This window comes from Bombus vancouverensis, chromosome 4 (genome assembly GCF_051014615.1).
Source record: "Bombus vancouverensis nearcticus chromosome 4, iyBomVanc1_principal, whole genome shotgun sequence".
Lineage (NCBI taxonomy): Eukaryota > Metazoa > Arthropoda > Insecta > Hymenoptera > Apidae > Bombus > Bombus vancouverensis.
The window spans coordinates 8,162,990-8,183,309 of NC_134914.1; the positions used below are offsets into that span (position 1 = coordinate 8,162,990).

The 20,320-nt window shown below is 39.2% G+C and overlaps 1 protein-coding gene across 4 annotated transcripts in view; it reads left to right on the forward strand.

The window, feature by feature from the left end:
• The window catches only part of LOC117156703 (A-type potassium channel modulatory protein DPP6), a 118,149-nt gene extending 97,880 nt beyond the window's left edge, over nucleotides 1–20,269 (forward strand). For 3 of the 4 annotated variants that reach the window (XM_076617685.1, XM_076617686.1, XM_076617688.1), the window contains 11 exons: nucleotides 6,421–6,527; nucleotides 7,847–8,045; nucleotides 10,815–10,889; nucleotides 11,189–11,241; nucleotides 11,330–11,890; nucleotides 12,396–12,714; nucleotides 12,792–12,970; nucleotides 13,432–13,654; nucleotides 13,750–14,194; nucleotides 14,483–14,688; nucleotides 14,834–20,269. In XM_076617685.1, coding sequence (XP_076473800.1) covers nucleotides 6,421–6,527; nucleotides 7,847–8,045; nucleotides 10,815–10,889; nucleotides 11,189–11,241; nucleotides 11,330–11,890; nucleotides 12,396–12,714; nucleotides 12,792–12,970; nucleotides 13,432–13,654; nucleotides 13,750–14,194; nucleotides 14,483–14,688; nucleotides 14,834–14,935 — 2,469 coding nt within the window. In that variant the 3' untranslated portion in view covers nucleotides 14,936–20,269. Of the gene's footprint in view, nucleotides 1–6,418; nucleotides 6,528–7,846; nucleotides 8,046–10,814; nucleotides 10,890–11,188; nucleotides 11,242–11,329; nucleotides 11,891–12,395; nucleotides 12,715–12,791; nucleotides 12,971–13,431; nucleotides 13,655–13,749; nucleotides 14,195–14,482; nucleotides 14,689–14,833 lie in introns of all 4 variants that reach the window. The other variant, XM_076617687.1, reaches the window with a different exon arrangement.
• Nucleotides 20,270–20,320: the final 51 nt, after the last annotated feature.

Here is a 20,320-nt window from a genome sequence, read left to right on the forward strand (position 1 = left end):
GTTTATCTATAAATATTTACCATTATTTTTGAATAATGATAATCAAAATTAAGTAAATTATACGTAATTGCGTATGAATTTGTTTTATTGACTAACGTAATTCCAAACAGTCAAAGATCGTGTGTTGTCGTTCATCTCCTACGAGAAATATTTTTGAACCAAGTGATTGAGAATTTGAAGAGGTATCACGATCGAGGATGAAAAAAATTTGACTCGATTGTGTAAGATTGATTTTCAAGGAAAGGAGATTCACTTGAATTCCTCGAGGACCATGTATAGACTAGACGAAGCCAGCACGTTTCAGCGTCCCCGAATCTTCAAGAGTGGACAGCGTTCAAACGAGAATGCTATCTGAATAACAGAACTGATAAAGTATGAATTATTCTTAAATCAGTTCTATCTTTTATCTATGAAGACGGGATAACGTGCTTATCCTTATTCTTGAAGAAGGATAATGCCCTATTCGGATTCAAATTTATTCGCGAAGGAAGGTTTATGGTTTCTCATTCCAGTCTGTTTATACCCACTCGTTCCATGAATGCTTTTTTCTTATCTTTCAAGTATCATTTTCAACATCTTTTATTATAAAAGCACGAAATCAACGATTCTTTCTGAATTATAATTCGCAGTACTTAATAACTCAGCACTACTATAGATTCTTTATTTTGTATGTTTTACATATTTTTGAAAAAACTTTTATTTTTATCATTTTTTTATATCGTAGGATTTAAAAGTACAATTCTTGGACTTCGAGGCATTATAAATGTAGAAGACCTCTCAAAATTTATATTTCTATATTGAAGATAAAATAGAATACCCTGTAGTTCAATCTATTGAGAGGAATTCTCCGAACCCTATGTTGCCACTTTATCCCGAATGCAGTAGATTTTGTACCGTTTTCCGTAAAATAGGAAATAAAATACACAGAATAGCTGCGACAGGCGACTGAATTAAATTTCAGTGAAGGCACAACCTAAAACTAGATTCCAAATATAAGACACAGCAAGCTTCGAATGCAAATGATTAAATTAACAAACTCAATAATTTTTTGTATTGATAGCAAACCGCGATCAAGTGAAAAGTAATCAAATGAACTTGGCAACGATAATCGCATTTGTAAAAAAGAAAAAATACATCAGCAATCTTGTTGTTTCTAAAATCTAAATGCCACTTATATATATATATATTTCTAAAAATTGTGCATCAATATTGCCATCGATATCCATTGGAAAAATCGCGATCAAACATGGAATTATCACATTATCGGTGGCACTTCACAAGCGGATCGTTCGACATAGCTATGTCGCTGAAAATACATTTATTATCTCTCGAAGCATAAGGATCTGTAGAAGATGCGAGAAGAAACTCTGTGAGAAGAGTGGCATAGCAACTCTGGCGGATATTTTCTTACCGCGAACGTACTACCGTGGTACAGGGAATATTATATTTTGCTCGCGCGCGCCCTACGCGCGTCTTTCGTATTCGCCGCGCCCCGTATCATGCTAATACCATCGTGGCAGTGTTGTAACACTGCTATTTTACTATTCTGAAAAGCGTCGTCGTGCGGGACGTGTTTACCGGCAAGTTCTGAACACGTTTCCGCGCATGGTGTCGCTTGCTCGCGCGAATATTCTTCCCTAAAATGCATCCACGACGAAGCATTCTAATATTTTCTTTACTGGATCCTTGAGATTTGACATTATATCGCTCGGTTATTCATTTCGATAAACAGTTGATAGTGTATAATAATTTTATTTTAATACATAATTTGTACATTAAATAACACACGAAGTGACAAAGAAAGATACATCGATTGTCGCTAAGTTTACTCTGTACGAGGATAGCAGTGGATTTTTCCAGCATGAATGGAAATTTTGTTAGAAACTAATAACGTGCAAGTACCGCAGTTACCCTGATATAACGAGATCATAAATTCAAGCATCGGATAACGGCATTGATTGATGCAATGACATATGACTGTGCATGCAATATTTTATCTTTTTGAACGCTAGCTGAGCTTGAGCTAAAGCATACTTCATAAGATTCGAACTAAAATTAGATTGACATCAATTTATTTGTCAAGATGCTGCAATGGTATAAACGCCAGTGTCGTACCAAATTATTAATGAATGTAGTTTATTTCTTAACATTACGTCAATCATATTTTTAATCTGGCACGCTTTATCGCAATGAAACTTGGAGCTTGAAAAATCTCCGGAAATCCGCTTTTTAACACTGGTAGAAATTCTGAGAATTCTGAGCGAAATTCTGAGAAAAATTCTACGGCGAAAAGAAAGCAAAAATAACATAAGGACACTAAAAAGAAGATTAAGTTTAGCAATAAAAAATTACGCGAGGGTATAAAAATAATAGAATTTTAGCAATAAAAAGAGATAACGGTAAAGGAACACTACCTATCTATAAATACAAATACGAAGAAAGTGTTCCGACAATAATAGACGCAAATCAGAAACACAAAAAAAGACATTTTAGAGCAACGAAATTTCAGCACTAAAGAAACAAGCAGTATAAGGAATCAAAACAAGGAGTTGCAGTAATAAAAGAAGCACGAGGGCACTAAGCAAATATTTGAGCAATAAAAGGAAAGCAGTGCACAAGGGCATCTAAAAATGGAATGCCAACAATAATAATGATATTATAGGAGCGCACAGGAATAGGAAGTTCCAACAAAACAAGAATAGGGGAAATTCCAACAAAAAAGAACAATATAAGGAAGTTAAAGGAAATATCGATACTAGGACAAATGATACTACGTGTGTAACAAACATACGATAATACCACGATACAAGGAAAGGTGAATTTTCTTGAAGTGAATTTCCATAAAATGATGGCACTTCAATTCTTCGATAGAAACTACATAACTTTCGCATGTTTAATCTGCAAAAGTAGAAGCAAGATGTGTTCTTATTACCATTTTTCTTACTCTACCCTAATGCGCATATGTGTGTATATTGAATATTTTTTATGTATGCACACATGTATGAGTATGTATTTGAATACTTTTCATGTTGCAAAATTTACGAGTATCCATAATGCTTGAAACGCAGTAGCAAATGGACACTCGTGGCATTGCTCTTTCACTAAAAAGTGGAGCATTGGCGAGGAACCGATGCTCATATTCAATCTTCCTCGTCATAACTGCGAACAGAGCTGGTTCTCGAATTACATATACCGAAATCGCGAATAAAATTCGTTCTTGGTTCGATAGTATCGAAACCTGAATTCTCGTAACCATCTAGAGGTGCTATTATATCCTCGAACATCCCCTTTTCGCACTCTTGTTGAATAATCGAACAAATTTCAAATCGTAAACACGGATACTCTAATAAATTCCGAATATATGAGAGCAACGTAGAAAATCACCTAGAGAATGACCTAGAAGATGACACTTGCACGCCAAATGTTCGCCATGTGTTGCCCGAAACACACTGAATATCAATGTCGACGATTTCGTCGCGATACTTTCGCATAGATGATCGATAGCGTGGAAGAGATAGGGAGAGAATAATTCGAGGAACAATGGAGAATCCGGAGGAAAACATCGAGACGAGCACATCGACAAACAAACGTTCGGGTCGGTCACGTTTCATCATGATGCGCCCTCGATACGAAATGTGCAGTATCGAAAACATTATATCCTGCTCCAACGCACATGCACGGCTACATGCTTGGAATTCAAAGGCGACGAATCGATCAGCTTCCCCGCGGATGCTAAAGCGACATTAAAGAACCGTAAGCTGTAGGGTAGAGGGAGTGGAGGAGGAATCGAAATGAGAAACAGGAGGATCAGTAGTAGAAAAGATAGGTAGCAAATAGAGAAGAAACTATAGAAGGTAAAAAAGGATGCAAAGGACAGAACTCGAGGATCAATTGCTACAGTGGAAAACACGTATGCTACCGCACATAAATATCTGGACACTTTAGCTGGTTTCTAGCAACTGTAAATGAATATTAGTAAAAGTATAAATTAATGAGAAACTAATGACTAAAAATAATACTTAGTCTTCTTGTAGAATCAACAAATAATACATTTTTGTTATTCAATTAAAAACTGAACGATAATGTATTATAATTCAATACGCGATTTATCGATGTACATTTCTGATGGTTTTCATGAAAATCTAGTGTTAACGATTTCTTGAAGAAAAAGGAATAAAAACTAAATGGAGAAAAATTTGAGTTGAGACTTAAAAGAAGATAAACTGGAGAAACGTACGAGGAGTTGAAATGAGAAACAGAAGGAACAGTGGACAAAACAACGTGAAGTAAATAGAGAAGAAACTGTGGTAGGAATTAAAAAGAAGATGACGGAGATCGATGATCAACCACTGTGATAAACAAGTCGTTCGAAACCGATTATCGTGTTCCAATGCTAATATCGATGTTTCGTCAATGAGAATGGAACTATCTTAATTTATCAAGCGATAAAAGAGATAGAGGAGGACTACATTTTTATTATATTTTAAACATGCTATAAATTTTCAGCTGCGAGTTTAACGAGAGAAAAAGGAGAAAAAATCTCTTTTCCAACCGTTGTTCTTCCTATAATCGTATAACTAAAACGTACGTTGTACAAACAGGCACGAAGGACCGTTTAAAAGCTGTTACAAATTTAATGATCGGGCTCCGAACCAGAGAGAGCTTCGAGCTGCGACTGGTTCAGCTCCTTTAATTTGATCGTTCTGAGGGAATTTATCAGATTCAGATGTGACATTGTATCTGTCTAAAAGAATTGCAATTTTATTTCTTTCCGAAATTAAAGGTTTCAATGAATGATATAAGCCGAATCGATGAATTTATGATGAGATAATTTACTATTTATACGCCACTGCATATCTAAGAGAGGTAGATCATCTCGCCCTATTAACAGGTTAATACGTCATTACTATACAAGTCGATGTGCTTCTCGCAATCAAGTAAAGGGAGACAAATAACACGGTGATCGTTCACGATAGAAGCTGTTGGATAAACAGCGGTCGGATTAGGGACGTTTACGTGGCGAATCGATAACCCCCGGCGGAGGCCGGATTTTGCAAACACGCGTGTGCGTAGCGCAGGTCGCGTGGTCATTCAAACAGGTCCCGAAAATCCAGTCGCGCCGCTATGTATTACACGGTAGGAACGTGTTATCTGGCTTAGCCCTGCGAACAGAGGCAGCCACCTACATTGCGAGCATAACCCAAATACAATATGCATGTCACGAACCATAACGCGTACCCTGCACGAAATCCTTCGATATTCTTTATACGAGTACCACCGTCGCGATTGTACCAAAGAAAGTAAGCTCGATCGTCCTTGATCCTTATGGTATCGTTTTACTTTCTAAGTAATAGAAGGAAGGATATTTAAACATTTATGGACAGCTGTATTGTTCACGTTTTATGAAAAGATGTATATCTTGAACTTCATAAACCGGTCCCGGACAACAAGTTCGAAATCTTACCAACGACTCTAATAATAATATATTTAGTAATTCTTGAGAACATTGGGATTTCTTCTTTGAGACTCTAAAGATTTTTTCAATTGAAATACTCTCGAAACAAATATTGTCTTGAGAAGAGCAACAGTCATTAGGTAACGTAATCTGTTATTTCCAATCTCAGGATCTGTTCTTCCTCAACGCCATTTTAGGTATACACTGTCTTCCATTAGATTTGACTTGACTCGAATTTAAACGAACTCGCTTCAATTAAACACTGTTGAAGTGGTCGCCACTTCTAAGAAAACTCTACATCTGGTCTGTTTAGTTTTCTCAAGCACTGAAGCCATCGACAGCGTGTAGACAAAAGACTGCGACGAAGTCAGACCATAAACAGTAGACAGGCGACGTTGGCTTCCGGGTTTTCAGTTATTGGGTAACACAGCTAGCGTGCGGATCTGGACCAGCTCAAATTGTATTCTTACTTACACTTCTATTTAAATATACTTTCTGCCTTACAATTTATCCACGAGTTTTCTCTGTTTACACATCGAATAACCTCAACAAACACGAACTTCAGTTCAAGTAACTCAACTAAACTGAACGAAACGCGAAACACCAATATTAAAATTGTCACCAAAGACTGTTCCCCTAATTGTCGAGAATTCTATGCACGAGCCCAGACTCACTCGCACTAGATCTCAATCACACGAACCCAACAGGGCCACTGTCTTGTAACCACCGAAGAAAAGTCACCGCAGGAATCTCTGGCTTCGAACAAACCTGAGAATGCCCAACTGAAACCAGATCCAATCAACTAACAAACCAATTACCAGCATGAGCCGTGTTGACTGTCGATCGTGAACGTTTGTTCTTCCCCGAAGGTTTCGCGGGTTGCATGCAAGCTTGTGCATTTGGTAGATTCCTCATTTGGTGGATCGATCGATCGCTGACGACAAAGATCTTTGGTCTGTTCACAGGATCTAACGTACGCGGAGGGCGGCCACAATTGGCGGAGCATAATCTTCTCGCTGTTGGTCATCGGCTTCGTTATCGCCGGGATCGTCACGGCCATTTACCTTCTCGGGTAAGTATTCCAATGATTTCTTTCGTTTCTCTTTTCTACTCGTTATTGGTCCACGGTCCTCTCGATAGTTTCCGCTAGCCGAGGATGCAATTACACAGTCGGAAATGCCTTACCCGGTGTAGATTCGCAAAATTAAGCGGAGCTGCTCCCTCGTATCGGGCGAAATCTCTTGATCCCTTTATATTAACGAGCCACGACCCGTAGTCGTCCCGGAAACCCGATTTATCCACGTGGAAATTCTACGGAGGAATTTTATGCAGCTTTTTGTAAACGATATTATTTTTCCACGTTTTTTACCGTTGGGACTACCAGGCTCAATATGAGTTAAAATTAACTACTTGTAGGTTTATATCGAACTTTTATAGGTTTACAACGTTGCACTTGAATGATTTATAAGTATCGGAATACTTACAGAGAAACAGAATAAACTCGACACATCATTAGGAAATTACTAAAATTTTCATTAATTCGTTTAGGATTTTTGACTGTGAAGAACTCGTATGTTCAATATCGTAATAAAGATCTCATCAATTTAAAGTATTTAGAATCACTATTTTATAATGTTGATAAATAATTTTCCATGTGTATAGAAGAAGCTATTATTTTGTTGTTAATACGGAGAAATTTCAGCTGAATCTTATGATTTATTTCGTAACAAGGTTTTGTGTTCTCTTCTGTAAGAAGGAACTAATCAAGATCGAGTTACATCCCGAAACAGGATCAGATACAGAGTTCGCTCAAAAAGCTCGCGAGTTGACTTTCACTCTTTACCTTCGAGTTCACTTTTTGCGAGAAATTCTCTCGGATAACCAGCCTCGTCCCGCCAGAAAATCTCCATTTTATCGCTCTTAAAGCCAACTCGGAATGAGAGCATCCCTTCGCTTTCTATAATATTACCCTCTCTATACTTTTTCGCAACCCTTAAACGTCGTAAACACAGAAGTTTAGCCTTAAAAGCTTTGTGATTTAAATCATTAACGAACGTGATGAAAAAATCGATAACTCTAAAGCCGGAGAATAGATGGAAACATGCATCTTTTAAAATATTAAACATCTTTTCCGATATTAAGGGAATTATTGACAAGCATCGAATATTCAACTATGTTCTAGGCGAACTATTATCAAATTATATATGAACTTAAGCTCGTTGCAATTTAAATATTAACTAACTTTATGAAAAGATTAATAATTCTAAAATTAATCGAAAATATTTGCAATCTAACACGATACTAATTGCAAGGTAATTGGTAAACTGAATTAGGTGTTTAACGAACTGATATTCCGGAAGAGCTATTATCAAATTAGACATGAACTTTCAGGTACGTCGACGAGCTGTTGTACTGGAGCGGCAGACGGCTCACGTTAGACGAGTGCCTTCGTGATGATCTAACGCCGCATAGGTTAACACCGACTTGGGTTGCCCACGACAAGTTTGTCTATCAGGCTGACGACGGTTCCCTCACTCTCCTGGACACCAGCAACAATTCCGTGTCCCTTCTGGTCTCTAATCACACGCTCGTACGTATCACGCAAAGCGTGTTAACGAAAGTTTCTTTCTCAAAAGAAGAAGACCTCGAACGCAATTTTATCGTTCTTAATTTCCGCTCTACTTTAAACCATACAATCTCTTCGACTTCATTTATATCATTTGGCAGGAATCATTTTTGTTATAAGCTCTTCAATATTCGTTTCACGAAGTAGGAGAACAGCAGAGGATTGTTCGGTGTGAATCTGCATAGTTTAACGCAAGAGTCGCATCGTATTTTAATATTTCTATGCATCTTTATGAAGCCTGGCTGTGCTTGTTGTACAATCGGAGAACGTTGATAGAAATTTGAGCAGAACGAACACGGGGCCGTGAAACACACAAGTGGAAACCGTCCTTCAACGGTTGGTCCTCGATTCGAGTAAAATCGGTGCAGAAGCAGCCGCGACAATTAAAATTTGCTCTAGCTCAATTAATCTATGTAGACCGAACGTCCAAGTGCAATGACCTCGTTCAGCGAACGTCGGGCAAGAATTTCAACAGGGGACGCTCCTTGGTTAACTTCAATTAAGTCTAATGCAATCTCGCGGTTCAAAATTGCAGAATATTTTTCAAGTCCTTCGAGTTTGAAATCCGCGCTGCGAGGAGGTATCAGCGTTCTTACTTCTTGAACAATCTCCCAAAGAGGATTATAAATTTCAGCGCATGAACGAAATTAATTAAACACGTGGAAACCAACCTGGCGGAATGCAGCCTGAGGTTAATAGCAATTAAATGTAAAGACCTCCTCCGAGAGGAAAAACTTCGACCGCGGAACGATCTCATCTGAGTTCTCGTCTAAACGCTGAATGAACAATGCAAATTAACAACTTAGGTGATGTGAAACGAAAAATTTCTGCTCAAACGTAGAACAGAATTTAATGACGCTAAGGTATGTTGTCGAGTTAAGTAATTCTTTCAATTAACTTTGTTCTTATCGTCTGAACGTTGATCTTCGGAACACACTGCGATGACCACACAATATTAATTTTATAATTTCGTATTCTCAGTTCTTGGAAATGCCTCTTCAACGGTTTTAACATTTAAACATATGACTAAATTATTTTCATTTGTGACATTTTTGAAATATATATATATATTTTTTAATTTGTATTTGTATGTAATATATATATACGTATTTCAAAATAATGGAAATCTGTTGGATGTGCTATATTCCATATATGTAATTATTAAAATTTGTCTGTATGATGTACATAGAACGAGAAAAGGGGTGGCAATAAGCGGTCTTAACTGTCGAATATCAAACGTCCATCGTCTTATCTATCGGACAGAGTTTAGCCCGCGGCGCGTCATAAAACACAGAGAGTAGCCCGTATATACGGCGAAATTTGAGGCATTCGCCGGTTTATTCGGGGGAAAAGGGAGTCGCTCTCTTCCTCGCTCATTTCAGTGGTATTGCATTTTCACTCGACGAAACGATCCTGCATGCCCGTGGGGTGAGCGAGAGATGATCGAGAACTAAAACGAAGGCAGAAGAAGAAGAATAATAATGAGCTAAGTAAAAAGAGGAAGGAAGTGAAGAAATTGTGGAATATTCGTTGCAAGAACAATCATGTTCTTGATGGTTATGATCTAATAGATGGGACTTGACAGACACAGACAGGATTTAACAGCTAAACTTTAATTAATCTCAAATGATTCATTAAAAAATGTCCGACAGATGTAGGTCACTTGAGTCAGTGAGTATTGGTCTTTTTGCATTTCATATTTTCATTAGAATTTTTTAATACAATTTTATTCACACAATATACTGACAAAGTTTGGTTATTATACCTCGGAAATTTCGTATAAGAGCGGAGAAGGAGATTTGAGAAGCGAGAATGTCAATTTACTAGCCGTTAACGAAGGAACCTTCTCATCTGACGACGAGGAATATGAAATACGATTGAGGGTAATAATGTTTTCTAGTGGTTGAGTTGTAAGATCGCCGTTAATGAACGCGAGCGGTGACGATCGCTATCATTGCTTTTGCTGATTCCAAAGAACCCAAACGTCAGGGGATTAAATGCTCGACTATAGACGAGGCTCTTCTTGCTTGCTGATAGAGAACTCTTGCTGTTCATGTTAATGAAATTGGATAGAAGATTGTACTTGATAAATGTATGATCGTTTGATTGCATTAGGTAGTTTTGCTCACGTAAAGGTACTCGTGTAATCTCTCCGGAATAAATGCTTCTTAAACCAGCGAATGTGCAGCTATAGAAGATGGTAATACTTCGAAATGATTTTGCTTGGCTGAGGAGAAACAAGTCCAACGTTCTTGTTCCTTTATTTTTATAGCCAGTCAGTGAACGAATACATTACATTTATTTGGTGGCCAGAAAAACACACTTCAATCGCCACATAACTCGTGCCTTTCATCTTCTGGTCAGAAATAGATATCGAACTCTGGTCTGGTGCATAATCCAATTGCACAGCAATTCACGAGCGCACAATGGAAGCCGTTATCTATTAAACGATGCAATAAGATTCATAACGTTACTGATAGCGGACTATTATAATTAAAAAGCGGGATGAGGATGTGAGGAATAATTTTATGCGGGAAACATCGCGTAAATACAGCGTCGTACTGTTTTTGATTTAAAACGGCCATTGCACGTGGATCTATGTTTCGAGGGATTGTTCTTGAAAGTTCGAGAATCGTTTGGTTTTACGAGGACAGTTAATGGTCGTAAAATTCGCGCTAACACAGAAAATGGAAAATGCATAAGCCCGTAAATCTTGGCCGGCTTTATTTCCAGAGACAGCTGAACGTTCAAGGCTACCAGTGCAGCGGCGATCTGCGTTTTGTGTTGTTCAAACACAATGTCAAGCCGGTGAGTAATGTAAAATACGAGGAACAACTTCGCAGGCATTTAGAGAGCCCACTGTTGTTGCATTAAACCAAATTATTTGAAATATAACTTACTACTAATTACTGTTTAACTACCCTAGAATAGTGTTTTCAAATGTAAAAAAGAATTGAAAAATTATGTTCATAATCCAATTCGTAAATTTATATCGATATATAAATGAATTATAATTCATAATTTATAAAATCGCGATAACGTAAAAACCTCGGAAATCTTTAAATTCCCCGAAAGTACTAAATAACCAAACGATTCCACTATTGCAGGTGTACAGAAATACCTTCACCGCATACTATACAGTCTACGACGTCACGAACGAGTAAGTAAACTGTCCATCAATAAAACCTTTCTATTCCATCAAAGCTATATTTACTCGTACATCCTCACGCACTGTTTGCTGTTTTCAGCCATCACACGCCTCTTCGTCTACACATGTCGGGGAGAATGCAGCAAACGCGATTACAACACGCAACTTGGTTGGGTAACACGTCTGGCCTCCTGATGATCTCTGAGAATGATATTTACGTGAGGATAGCACCCTCCGCGGCGGAAGACGTGCGGATAACCGATACAGGTGTCCCTGGAGTAATTTATAATGGCGTGCCAGACTGGTTGTATCAGGAGGAAGTGATGCCGCGGCCAGAAGCAACCTGGCCTAGTCCCGATGGCACGCACCTTCTCTTTGCTAGCTTCAATGACACCAAGGTCACTGCCCTGGAATTCCCTTGGTTCAGTAGCCAACCGGGTCAGGATGGGCCCAGTTCCAGTCCCTTGTCCACGCCTAGGAGAGGCTCATTCCCACCATCGAGGTCAATTAGATATCCTACTCCCGGCTCGTTCAATCCAGAGGTCGATCTGTGGCTCATGGAATTGAGCAACCTGACCAACTCCTACAATGGAAATGGAACAGCGAACTCGACGACCCTCTTCAGGATAAGGCTGAAGCCGCCACCTGCTTTGGACGGGCAGTAAGTAGTTGAAGGAAAGCTTTCAAGGATAATTTCGTATATGTAAACAAGTCTGAAATAATTAACACACTCTCTGCTACTAACATTTCTAAAAATTCATTGGAAAAGACACCAGAAATCGTTAAAGATATTTTTAATTTAACTAATAATATTGGGTCATTCAGGAAATTCGTGGCGTTCTTGACACTCGATTTATTCTATTACATTCTGTATATTATATGTTTGGCGAGGATTATGTTTGAGGAGAATTATGTTTTATCTAGTTTTACAAAATACTATGATACTAGATTGACAGATCTGATTGGATAACAAATGCATCAAATTTTACATAAGTCAATGGAAGGAGCGTTATTTTTAAACAAGATAGAACTACCTTCATATAATTGAAAAATTGGTACTTGCTTAAAATTTGTCTCGTCCTATTCATAAGTCTTCCTTATCCTATTTCGAACTAAATAAAATGTGGAAATGAATCGGTGAAGAAAGAGTTTATTTTTTTTTACAGAGAATATTATCTGATATCTGCGGGTTGGGTGGGCGACGACTCCAGCCAAGTAGCGGTCGTCTGGATGAGCAGATCGCAGAATCTCTCGTTGGTATCCGCTTGTCGAGCACCAATGTGGGAATGTGAGGAGACTCACTCCGAGAGAGCGCCAGAAGGACAATGGTTAGACGCACAACCTCATCCCCTATTCGCCCCTGATGGTGACAGCTTCTTGCTCCTAGCTGCTGTTCAGGAAGGCGATAAAGAGCACTTCACCCACATCAAGCACGTAACCTTAACACAACAAAGGATAGCGGTCCTATCTCACGGTCGTTACGAGGTGAGGTAAATTAATAAATTAATTATAATATATCGTATTGAGAATCAGCGTTGTACATATTTTTCTGGATATTTAAGGTAAGTGAAATCTTAGCGTGGGACACGAAAGCCCATTTGGTGTACTATTTGGGCACTAGGGAAAGAAGGCCAGGTCAGAGACATCTTTATGTCGTTCGTGATCCTACTGCTGATGATCCTCGACGTCTGGAACCGCTCTGCGTCACGTGTGATCTCGGCGAAGTTCTATGGAGCAGTAGGTGGGTTCTTACGTATTTAGAACGTAAATAGTTTGTGTTATAGTTGACTTTACTTTACTGGAGTCCTCGAAATTTTATGTCTAAATCACGATCACGTTTTAATGAACAAAAGGATATTTCATATTTTAATAGAATTTCTAGCAAAAAAATTAAAGGAAAAATGTCACGTATCTATCTACTACATTTTTCGTGTTCTAAGTTAAATCCAGACTGGAAGAATCAAATGTCAAAGCCTAACTGTAGGGTGCACCTAATTTGCTTTAAATACAAAATGATGTAGAACTAGGCCAACGGTATCTCGCTATGCAAATACAACCTACTTTAAAAGAACGTAGAACTATATCGGTGGAAACGAGCTTTAAAATTACGCACAACTACGTTAACTCCTACGAATTTATTAGCTATTAAAATTTCGATCGCGTCAATTCTCTAATAAGATATTCAATAAATGGGCTTTATAGGTTCTACTACACCAACTGCACGCATTTTGGTGCGTCCGTAAGTCCACCAAACGGAGACGAAACTCAGGGTTACTACGTTCTCTACTGCGAAGGTCCAGGCCTTCCACTAGCCGGTGTCCACTTGATGACCTCTCACAAAATGATTCGCGTGTTATATGACACGCGAATCCAACGGGGAGATAAACTTTCTCAGCTGGCGTTACCAACTCGAAGAAGCTTCGAGGTAAATGCTTCGCACAAATGAAAAGATCTACTGAAATTGATCTACTGAAAGATCTATTTCACACATTTCTACTAATAACTAAACTGACTCTTCAGGTACCCCTACCTCAAGGCTGGAAGGCACAAGTGCAGCTATTATTACCGCCTTCGTGGCGAGAGGAGCTCAGAGACGCGGCATTTCCTGTCTTGGTTGAAGTGAACGGTCGTCCAGGAAGCGAAGCAGTGACTGATCGATTCAAGATCGACTGGGGGACCTACATGTCTAGCCACAATGATGTAGTTTATGTCAGGTTGGATGTTCGTGGCGCTAGAGGTCAAGGAAAACGAGATCTGTTCAGGCGAATCGGTGGCGTCGAGGTTCAAGATCAGTTGACCGTACTGAGGCACTTGCTAAAGACTCTGAAGTACCTAGACGTCACGAGGGTGGGAGTGTGGGGTTGGGGATACGGTGGCTACGTGACTGCCATGGTGTTGGGTAGCCAGGAGAACGTGTTCAAGTGTGGCGTTGCTGTGAATCCTATTGCGGATTGGCTCTATTACAGTGAGTTACTGCATTTTGTATAAATCTAGAATATTCCCTAGAACAAACTGAAGGGAATACGAGTTTTCTCTACCATTTTTTATTGTATAAAGTTTACTAGATTAGAGCTCTGTATTCCCTAGAACAAATTGAAGGGAATACGAGTTTTCTCTACCATTTTTTATTGTATAAAGTTTACTAGATTAGAGCTCTGTATTCCCTAGAACAAATTGAAGGGAATACGAGTTTTCTCTACCATTTTTTATTGTATAAAGTTTACTAGATTAGAGCTCTGTTCTTTTCGAATAGATTCCGCGTTTACGGAGCGAATCCTTGGTGCCCCAGCAGAGAACTATAAAGGTTACGTAGAGGCTGACCTGACCCAGCGTGCAAGGTTGGTGCCCAGTCATAGCCTCTACCTTCTTCACGGTCTAGCCGACCTCACAGCGCCTTATACGCACGGTGTCGCCTTCGCTAAGGCTCTGTCCGAAGCGGGTATCATCTTCAGGTACCAGGTATGTGATTTATTCAAAGCTTTTCTTTGATTACAATTGACTGAATTAACAAAATCTTCACAGATATCTTACTTATTTAAAACATTCGAATCTCATACGATGTATTTGAATTATATCTTAAACAACGCTTTTTTAAATTTAACAGAGTTACGCGGACGAAGACCACGCCTTATCAGGTGTGTTGGAACACGCTTATCGTTCCATGGAGGACTTCCTCGCAGAGTGCCTCGCCCTGGACGCGTCCTAGTGCCTCAAGCCGAACGCTCCCTCGTTGTCTCTAGCTCGCCTACTTCTGATACATCCCAGATTGATCTGGATGCTCGTCAAGAAGGCTGCCGTCGTTCAGGACTAGACTAGCTTCGAGTAAATAGATATATCGGACGTCACGGAATACACTGGTCCTGATCGTTAGGTATCAGACCAACGAAAACGCGAACGAAACAAAAATAGCAAAGAATCGTATAGAAGAAAAAATAACGAAACGACTAAAATTAATGCTAGTCTGTATCGAAGTCAAGGATGCTTGTGACGCAGAGAATGATTACGCGTAGAAGACAAGCGATGATGAGAGGGATGAGGTAAACTTAGTGTTTGTATAAGTAATACCATTAAATAACGTTATGTATCAGTCGCCTGCATCAGCCTGCGGATTCCTCTTTGCTACGAACAACTTTCACTTTGCTCTTTGGACGCGCACCCCGAATAAATTTCTAGTTTAGAATCTACCCCAGCCATCCAGAGAACTATGACACAGTTCACTGGCGCTTGGGCACTTTCAGATTCTGCAAGCTCGAGATTCACGCGTTTTCTCATCTTAAGATCTATCTCTTACGATCCACGAAAGAAATTACACAAAAATTCAAGAGAATCGGCAAATGGTGTCGTGCTTCTCGCAGGCTTGCAAGCTCTTTACATTTTTTATACAGCGAAACTTTCGAGATCGAATGACGATCGATGACACACGGAGGATACTCAGCGAACGACGATCGAGCGTATCGAGCTTAGCGCGAGCTTGCAAGCTCGCGTTTCATGTTTTTTATATCGATCTTCCACCATACACACTCGTCACCGCTCGAGACATTCATGCCGTTTATATATATCGTTCCGCTTTCGAGCTTATCAAAGAAGCTTGCAAGCTCCCCCCCCCCCTCGCCTTTTTCATCGAGGAACAGTTATTCTCGAAGATGTAGACTTCTCCCTATACGAACGAGTCATATCTCTAGGTTCAATAAATCACGACGTATTACGTAGAGCTTGCAGGCTCGCGTTTCACGACCGTTTTTTTCTTAGTCTACGTCCCAAATATATCGGTGCCATCCTGATTTTTTGGAAAGCTGGTTACGCCTGTGCGATGACGCTTGTCTAGGGGTACCGACTCATTTCATCGTTTTGAAAACGAACGCCTAGTGCTAAGTTTTGTGTTGTACAGCTTTGCGCCTAGTCTATGTACCATAATGTTACTTGCGCGTAAAAGCAAGGAAAAGAAGACAACAGAAAGGGAAGAGAAAGAATGTATTTCCCTAGCCCTTTATCGACCTGATCCCTTTTTGCCAAACTTCACATTCGATCCTTGAATATTTGTATATATCCGTATGCACGTCTCTCGATGAATCCCTTGATGCAGGACACGTTCCCCTCGACGAGGTTCGCGAGTGTTCCCGTTTATCGTTGATCGTTTGTTGTACTATATCGCTAAGTTGTACTATAAACACACAGTTTCCAGATTAACTAACTATCGTTAAGTAAGTTAAGCGACGCGAGGCTTTAGGATAACGTTACAGGTTCACCATATACTTTAGCTCGTTCGAGAGGACGAACCTCGTCAAGGGTAACGAACCTTTATCGTATTCCTTTTCTCGATCAACGTCGATCATGTGCAGTGTCCTGACAAAGTCAAAATTGAATGCGCCTTCGGATCTTCGTGGCTTAAGGACACTCTCGATCGACGTGTTAATGATCGATGTTCGTTCAGACGCGGTTGATGTTGGAGGATAATCGTTCGAGATCGATCGAACTCCCGAGATCTGTTTTCAGAACACTTTCGTTAGTCCTTTCGCTACCAAAAAAACCCGCTCCGGTGATTCGTTTGTTCGAAGATCCGTTACTTAACGAATATAATTAGTACCTCTATGTGTCTTTTGAAATTTGTACCGTGCCATCGATTCAAGCTTCTTCCGAATTATTCCTCATCCGGATGATAAACGTAGCGAAAGGGTTGAGAGACTTGGATATTTTTCGCTCGCGAGTCCGATCGAGACGAGACTCCTTTCACAGTTGATTAAGAGGATAAGAGAAAACTAAGTGAACACAAAATATGTCGCGCTCGAACGAAGAGAGTCGCACGTCGCCATAAAACGCTGCCTGCCCAGCAGCCCTTAAATGCCGACAATCAAGGCTAGTGCAACTAATCAAACGATAATAAATAGAAACGGAGAGGATGAAGAAATTACCTAATAATAATTAATGAATTCTTAGATGAGTGATCGATGTGGTTCGTCCGCGTCAGGCTGCGTGGCTGAGGGCCTCGACGAGATACAAAGAAAGAAATTAGGAAACCACAGGAAGAGAAAGACTTGTTAGAAATATGTCCAACGTATGAAAAGAATTCTCGTCGAGGAGATCCACATTTGCGCGTGGACGGATAAGTAGACGTGGCAAATCGATTAGATTGAAATTACGTGCTTGATGTCGATCGTAGAGAGTACAAAAGGTGTAACAGCGCCTGGCTAAGGAATTGCCTCACCAATTATTCACCTGAACGTCTACCCTCGAATCCACGAACGTTTCTTCCACGGCCCGAAAAAATATATTCGAATCAACGTAGCCTCAATATTTTTTCCAGGAAGGATACTAAATAAAACATAACGGCGCCATTTGACGCGGAGATCATCCTGCATTCGTGAGAACGAGAAGAAACGTCGCAATTCCTTAGAAAATGTTTCGCTGGATCCTTTCTAACCGGATTGCGCGACAAGGACAGACGCATTATTGTTAGATCATGTTGTAAAAGATTCATTTTTCTTTTTCTGTTTTTTGTTCGTTTTCGTGAGCAACTTTTCTCGCGTATGAATTCGAGAGAAAGGGTTAGTAAAACTCGAGAAACACGAAGGGAGAAGCGTGAACGCGAATATAAAAGAGAGATAGAATGTGAGGTAGTGAGAATGAATGAGAGTGTGAGCGTGCAATCGCAATCAATTATTAACTTATAATTAAATGGCAAAAAAAAGTGCGGCGAACTTTAACTGTAGGCATATAGATAATCGGTCTCACGAACTCGGCAGGCACGCAAGCAGTAAAAAAAAAGAAAAGAAAGAAACAATGGCAAATAACAATTATAAACAGCGATAAGAAGAAAGGAGAACAAGAGGGAATTGCAAGCATGCGAATTACGTGAAATTAAATCGCAAGAAAATTAAATAAATAAATAAATGAAACCTTGGTAGCAGCGCATAAGGGTATCTATAAGCTTTTGGTAACGTATTATCGCCGCTAGGCTAAAGAGAATTAATTAAAAATAAAAAAAAAGAAAATATATATATATTATACAATAAAGAGAAAAAAAAAGTAAAATGCGACACACAAAGAAAGAGAAGACACATACGCAGGACATGCAGATTGCAATTGACGCGGAAACTCGAGTTTAATATATCGGGCCCGTGCGAACACTCGGACGAATTTATGCGAAAAATGTCGACGAATGTATTCGCCTGTCCGACCACGCGAAATCGCTCGTCGACGTGCAACTATTTCGAGATGACGATAGAAAATTATACAAGAATAAAGAGAAGAAGAAGAAGAAAAAGAAGAAGAAGAAAGAAGAAGAGAAAGAAATAAAAAAAATGAAAAAGAAATCGCGAGCGTTTGTATCATCCGTAATGGGAGAACAAAAATTTACTGATAATAATAATAAGGAGACTATTTGAAATTAATTTGGATAATCTGTGATACTCAGATTGATGATTATTATTCGGATTAGACGGTATTTCACGCGTTTTTAACGTCATCGGATAACACTCGAACATCGAGGTATTAATAGATAAGGTATCGATAAACGAAATTGTTCGAGTAACGCATGCTCCGAACTAAGTCCAAGCTTCTCCACGAGAATCGATGTACACTTAATAAGTAGTAAACGATATTCAAAGCCTTCAGGGTTCTTGAACGACAAGGTATTGTTATCGAATTGTTATCTATCTAAATATATTAGAATTTCTAGCTGTTGAAAGTACGATTTCTTACTTATACTCTTTAATGTTTCATTGTGAGACTGTTCGTTAAACTACTCTAACACGTCGATATTTAAATATTCGATGTCAGGGTTAAAATACAATTTTCACTACTATATTCGACGATCGAATTTGATTCAAAATTTATTCACACTTTTTCTAATAATTCGATCTCACATCAAAGGAAATAATCAATCGTATCGATGTTCATATCGTCGAGAGCTTGGACTTGATTTCCGGAAGTGGCCTACTCGTCACGACGTTTTATGTATATCAGACTCCTCGATGTGAATCGCATCAGGCGAGCCAACTCGAAACGACGTCTGAATGATCAAAGATTCGGTTTAATCGATCAACATACTCGGAAGCGTTGAGTCGAATATTGGCCAGCGACTCGTTGAATTCAATCGTGCTTCGCGAGTGTGGCCAACGCGCTCGGACAATTGTTTTTTATAATAATAATAATTCGCTCGGATCATCAAGCGAGCGACTATGCGAGAGTGCCGTGAATTATCGTTATCGAGAGACAGGGAGGCGTTCTCGATAGTTTCTCGTGGGAAACGAGGGCACGCGGATTGTTTCCACTCGGTTTTTTACGATATTCGCACGGACCTGGAGACCGAACATCCACGAAATCGGCCACGCCAAACAATCGATCGTTTTCAATCGGTTTCAACGAAGTATCCCATAAGTGAAACGCAAACTATTGTGATAGCACGTTGGATGATCGAAAATGTCGTGTCCTTGATTTCATTTTCTAATATTCAATTATACATCTATATTAGGATATTCCATGTGTTATCTGTTATTTTTCGAAGCTATTTTTTCTGGCAATTTCCAAATTCCTCGCTCGATGAGTTGTTAAAATATTCACACAAAATATTTGATTATTGCTTTGGGAATTTCGAATAGATCAAAGTTTTTAGTTTCATAGCATTTCGTAATGGTCAAAATAAATGAATATTTTCCCTTACTACATACGTTTATTTTCCAGATTTTTAATATGACCACATATTACAAACAAAGTTGTATATTCATACGTTTTATTTTTCTAGTAATCAAATATGTTTCATAATGTGATTCAACGTGTTAAAGATTAATTTTCAATATCTGCAAAGAATATTTCCTACCTTAAAGAATAAAGTTTCGTTTGTAACCACTGTTGTAAAATCAATTTTCAAGTGTAATCCTGTAATCGTTTAAAGACGCCGATTTCGCGGATATCGTTATAATTCCACGTAACACCCACGAGATAATCATGTTACTAAGACTCTGCGTTTTTTAATATCAGCGAGACTCGGCCCTGACCACGGGCGATCAAAAGTGTTTTCAATAAACTGTTACATTACCTGAAATCTTGTTGTTTTCTTTCGTTCCATCGAATCTGAAACATACACAACTTCCGG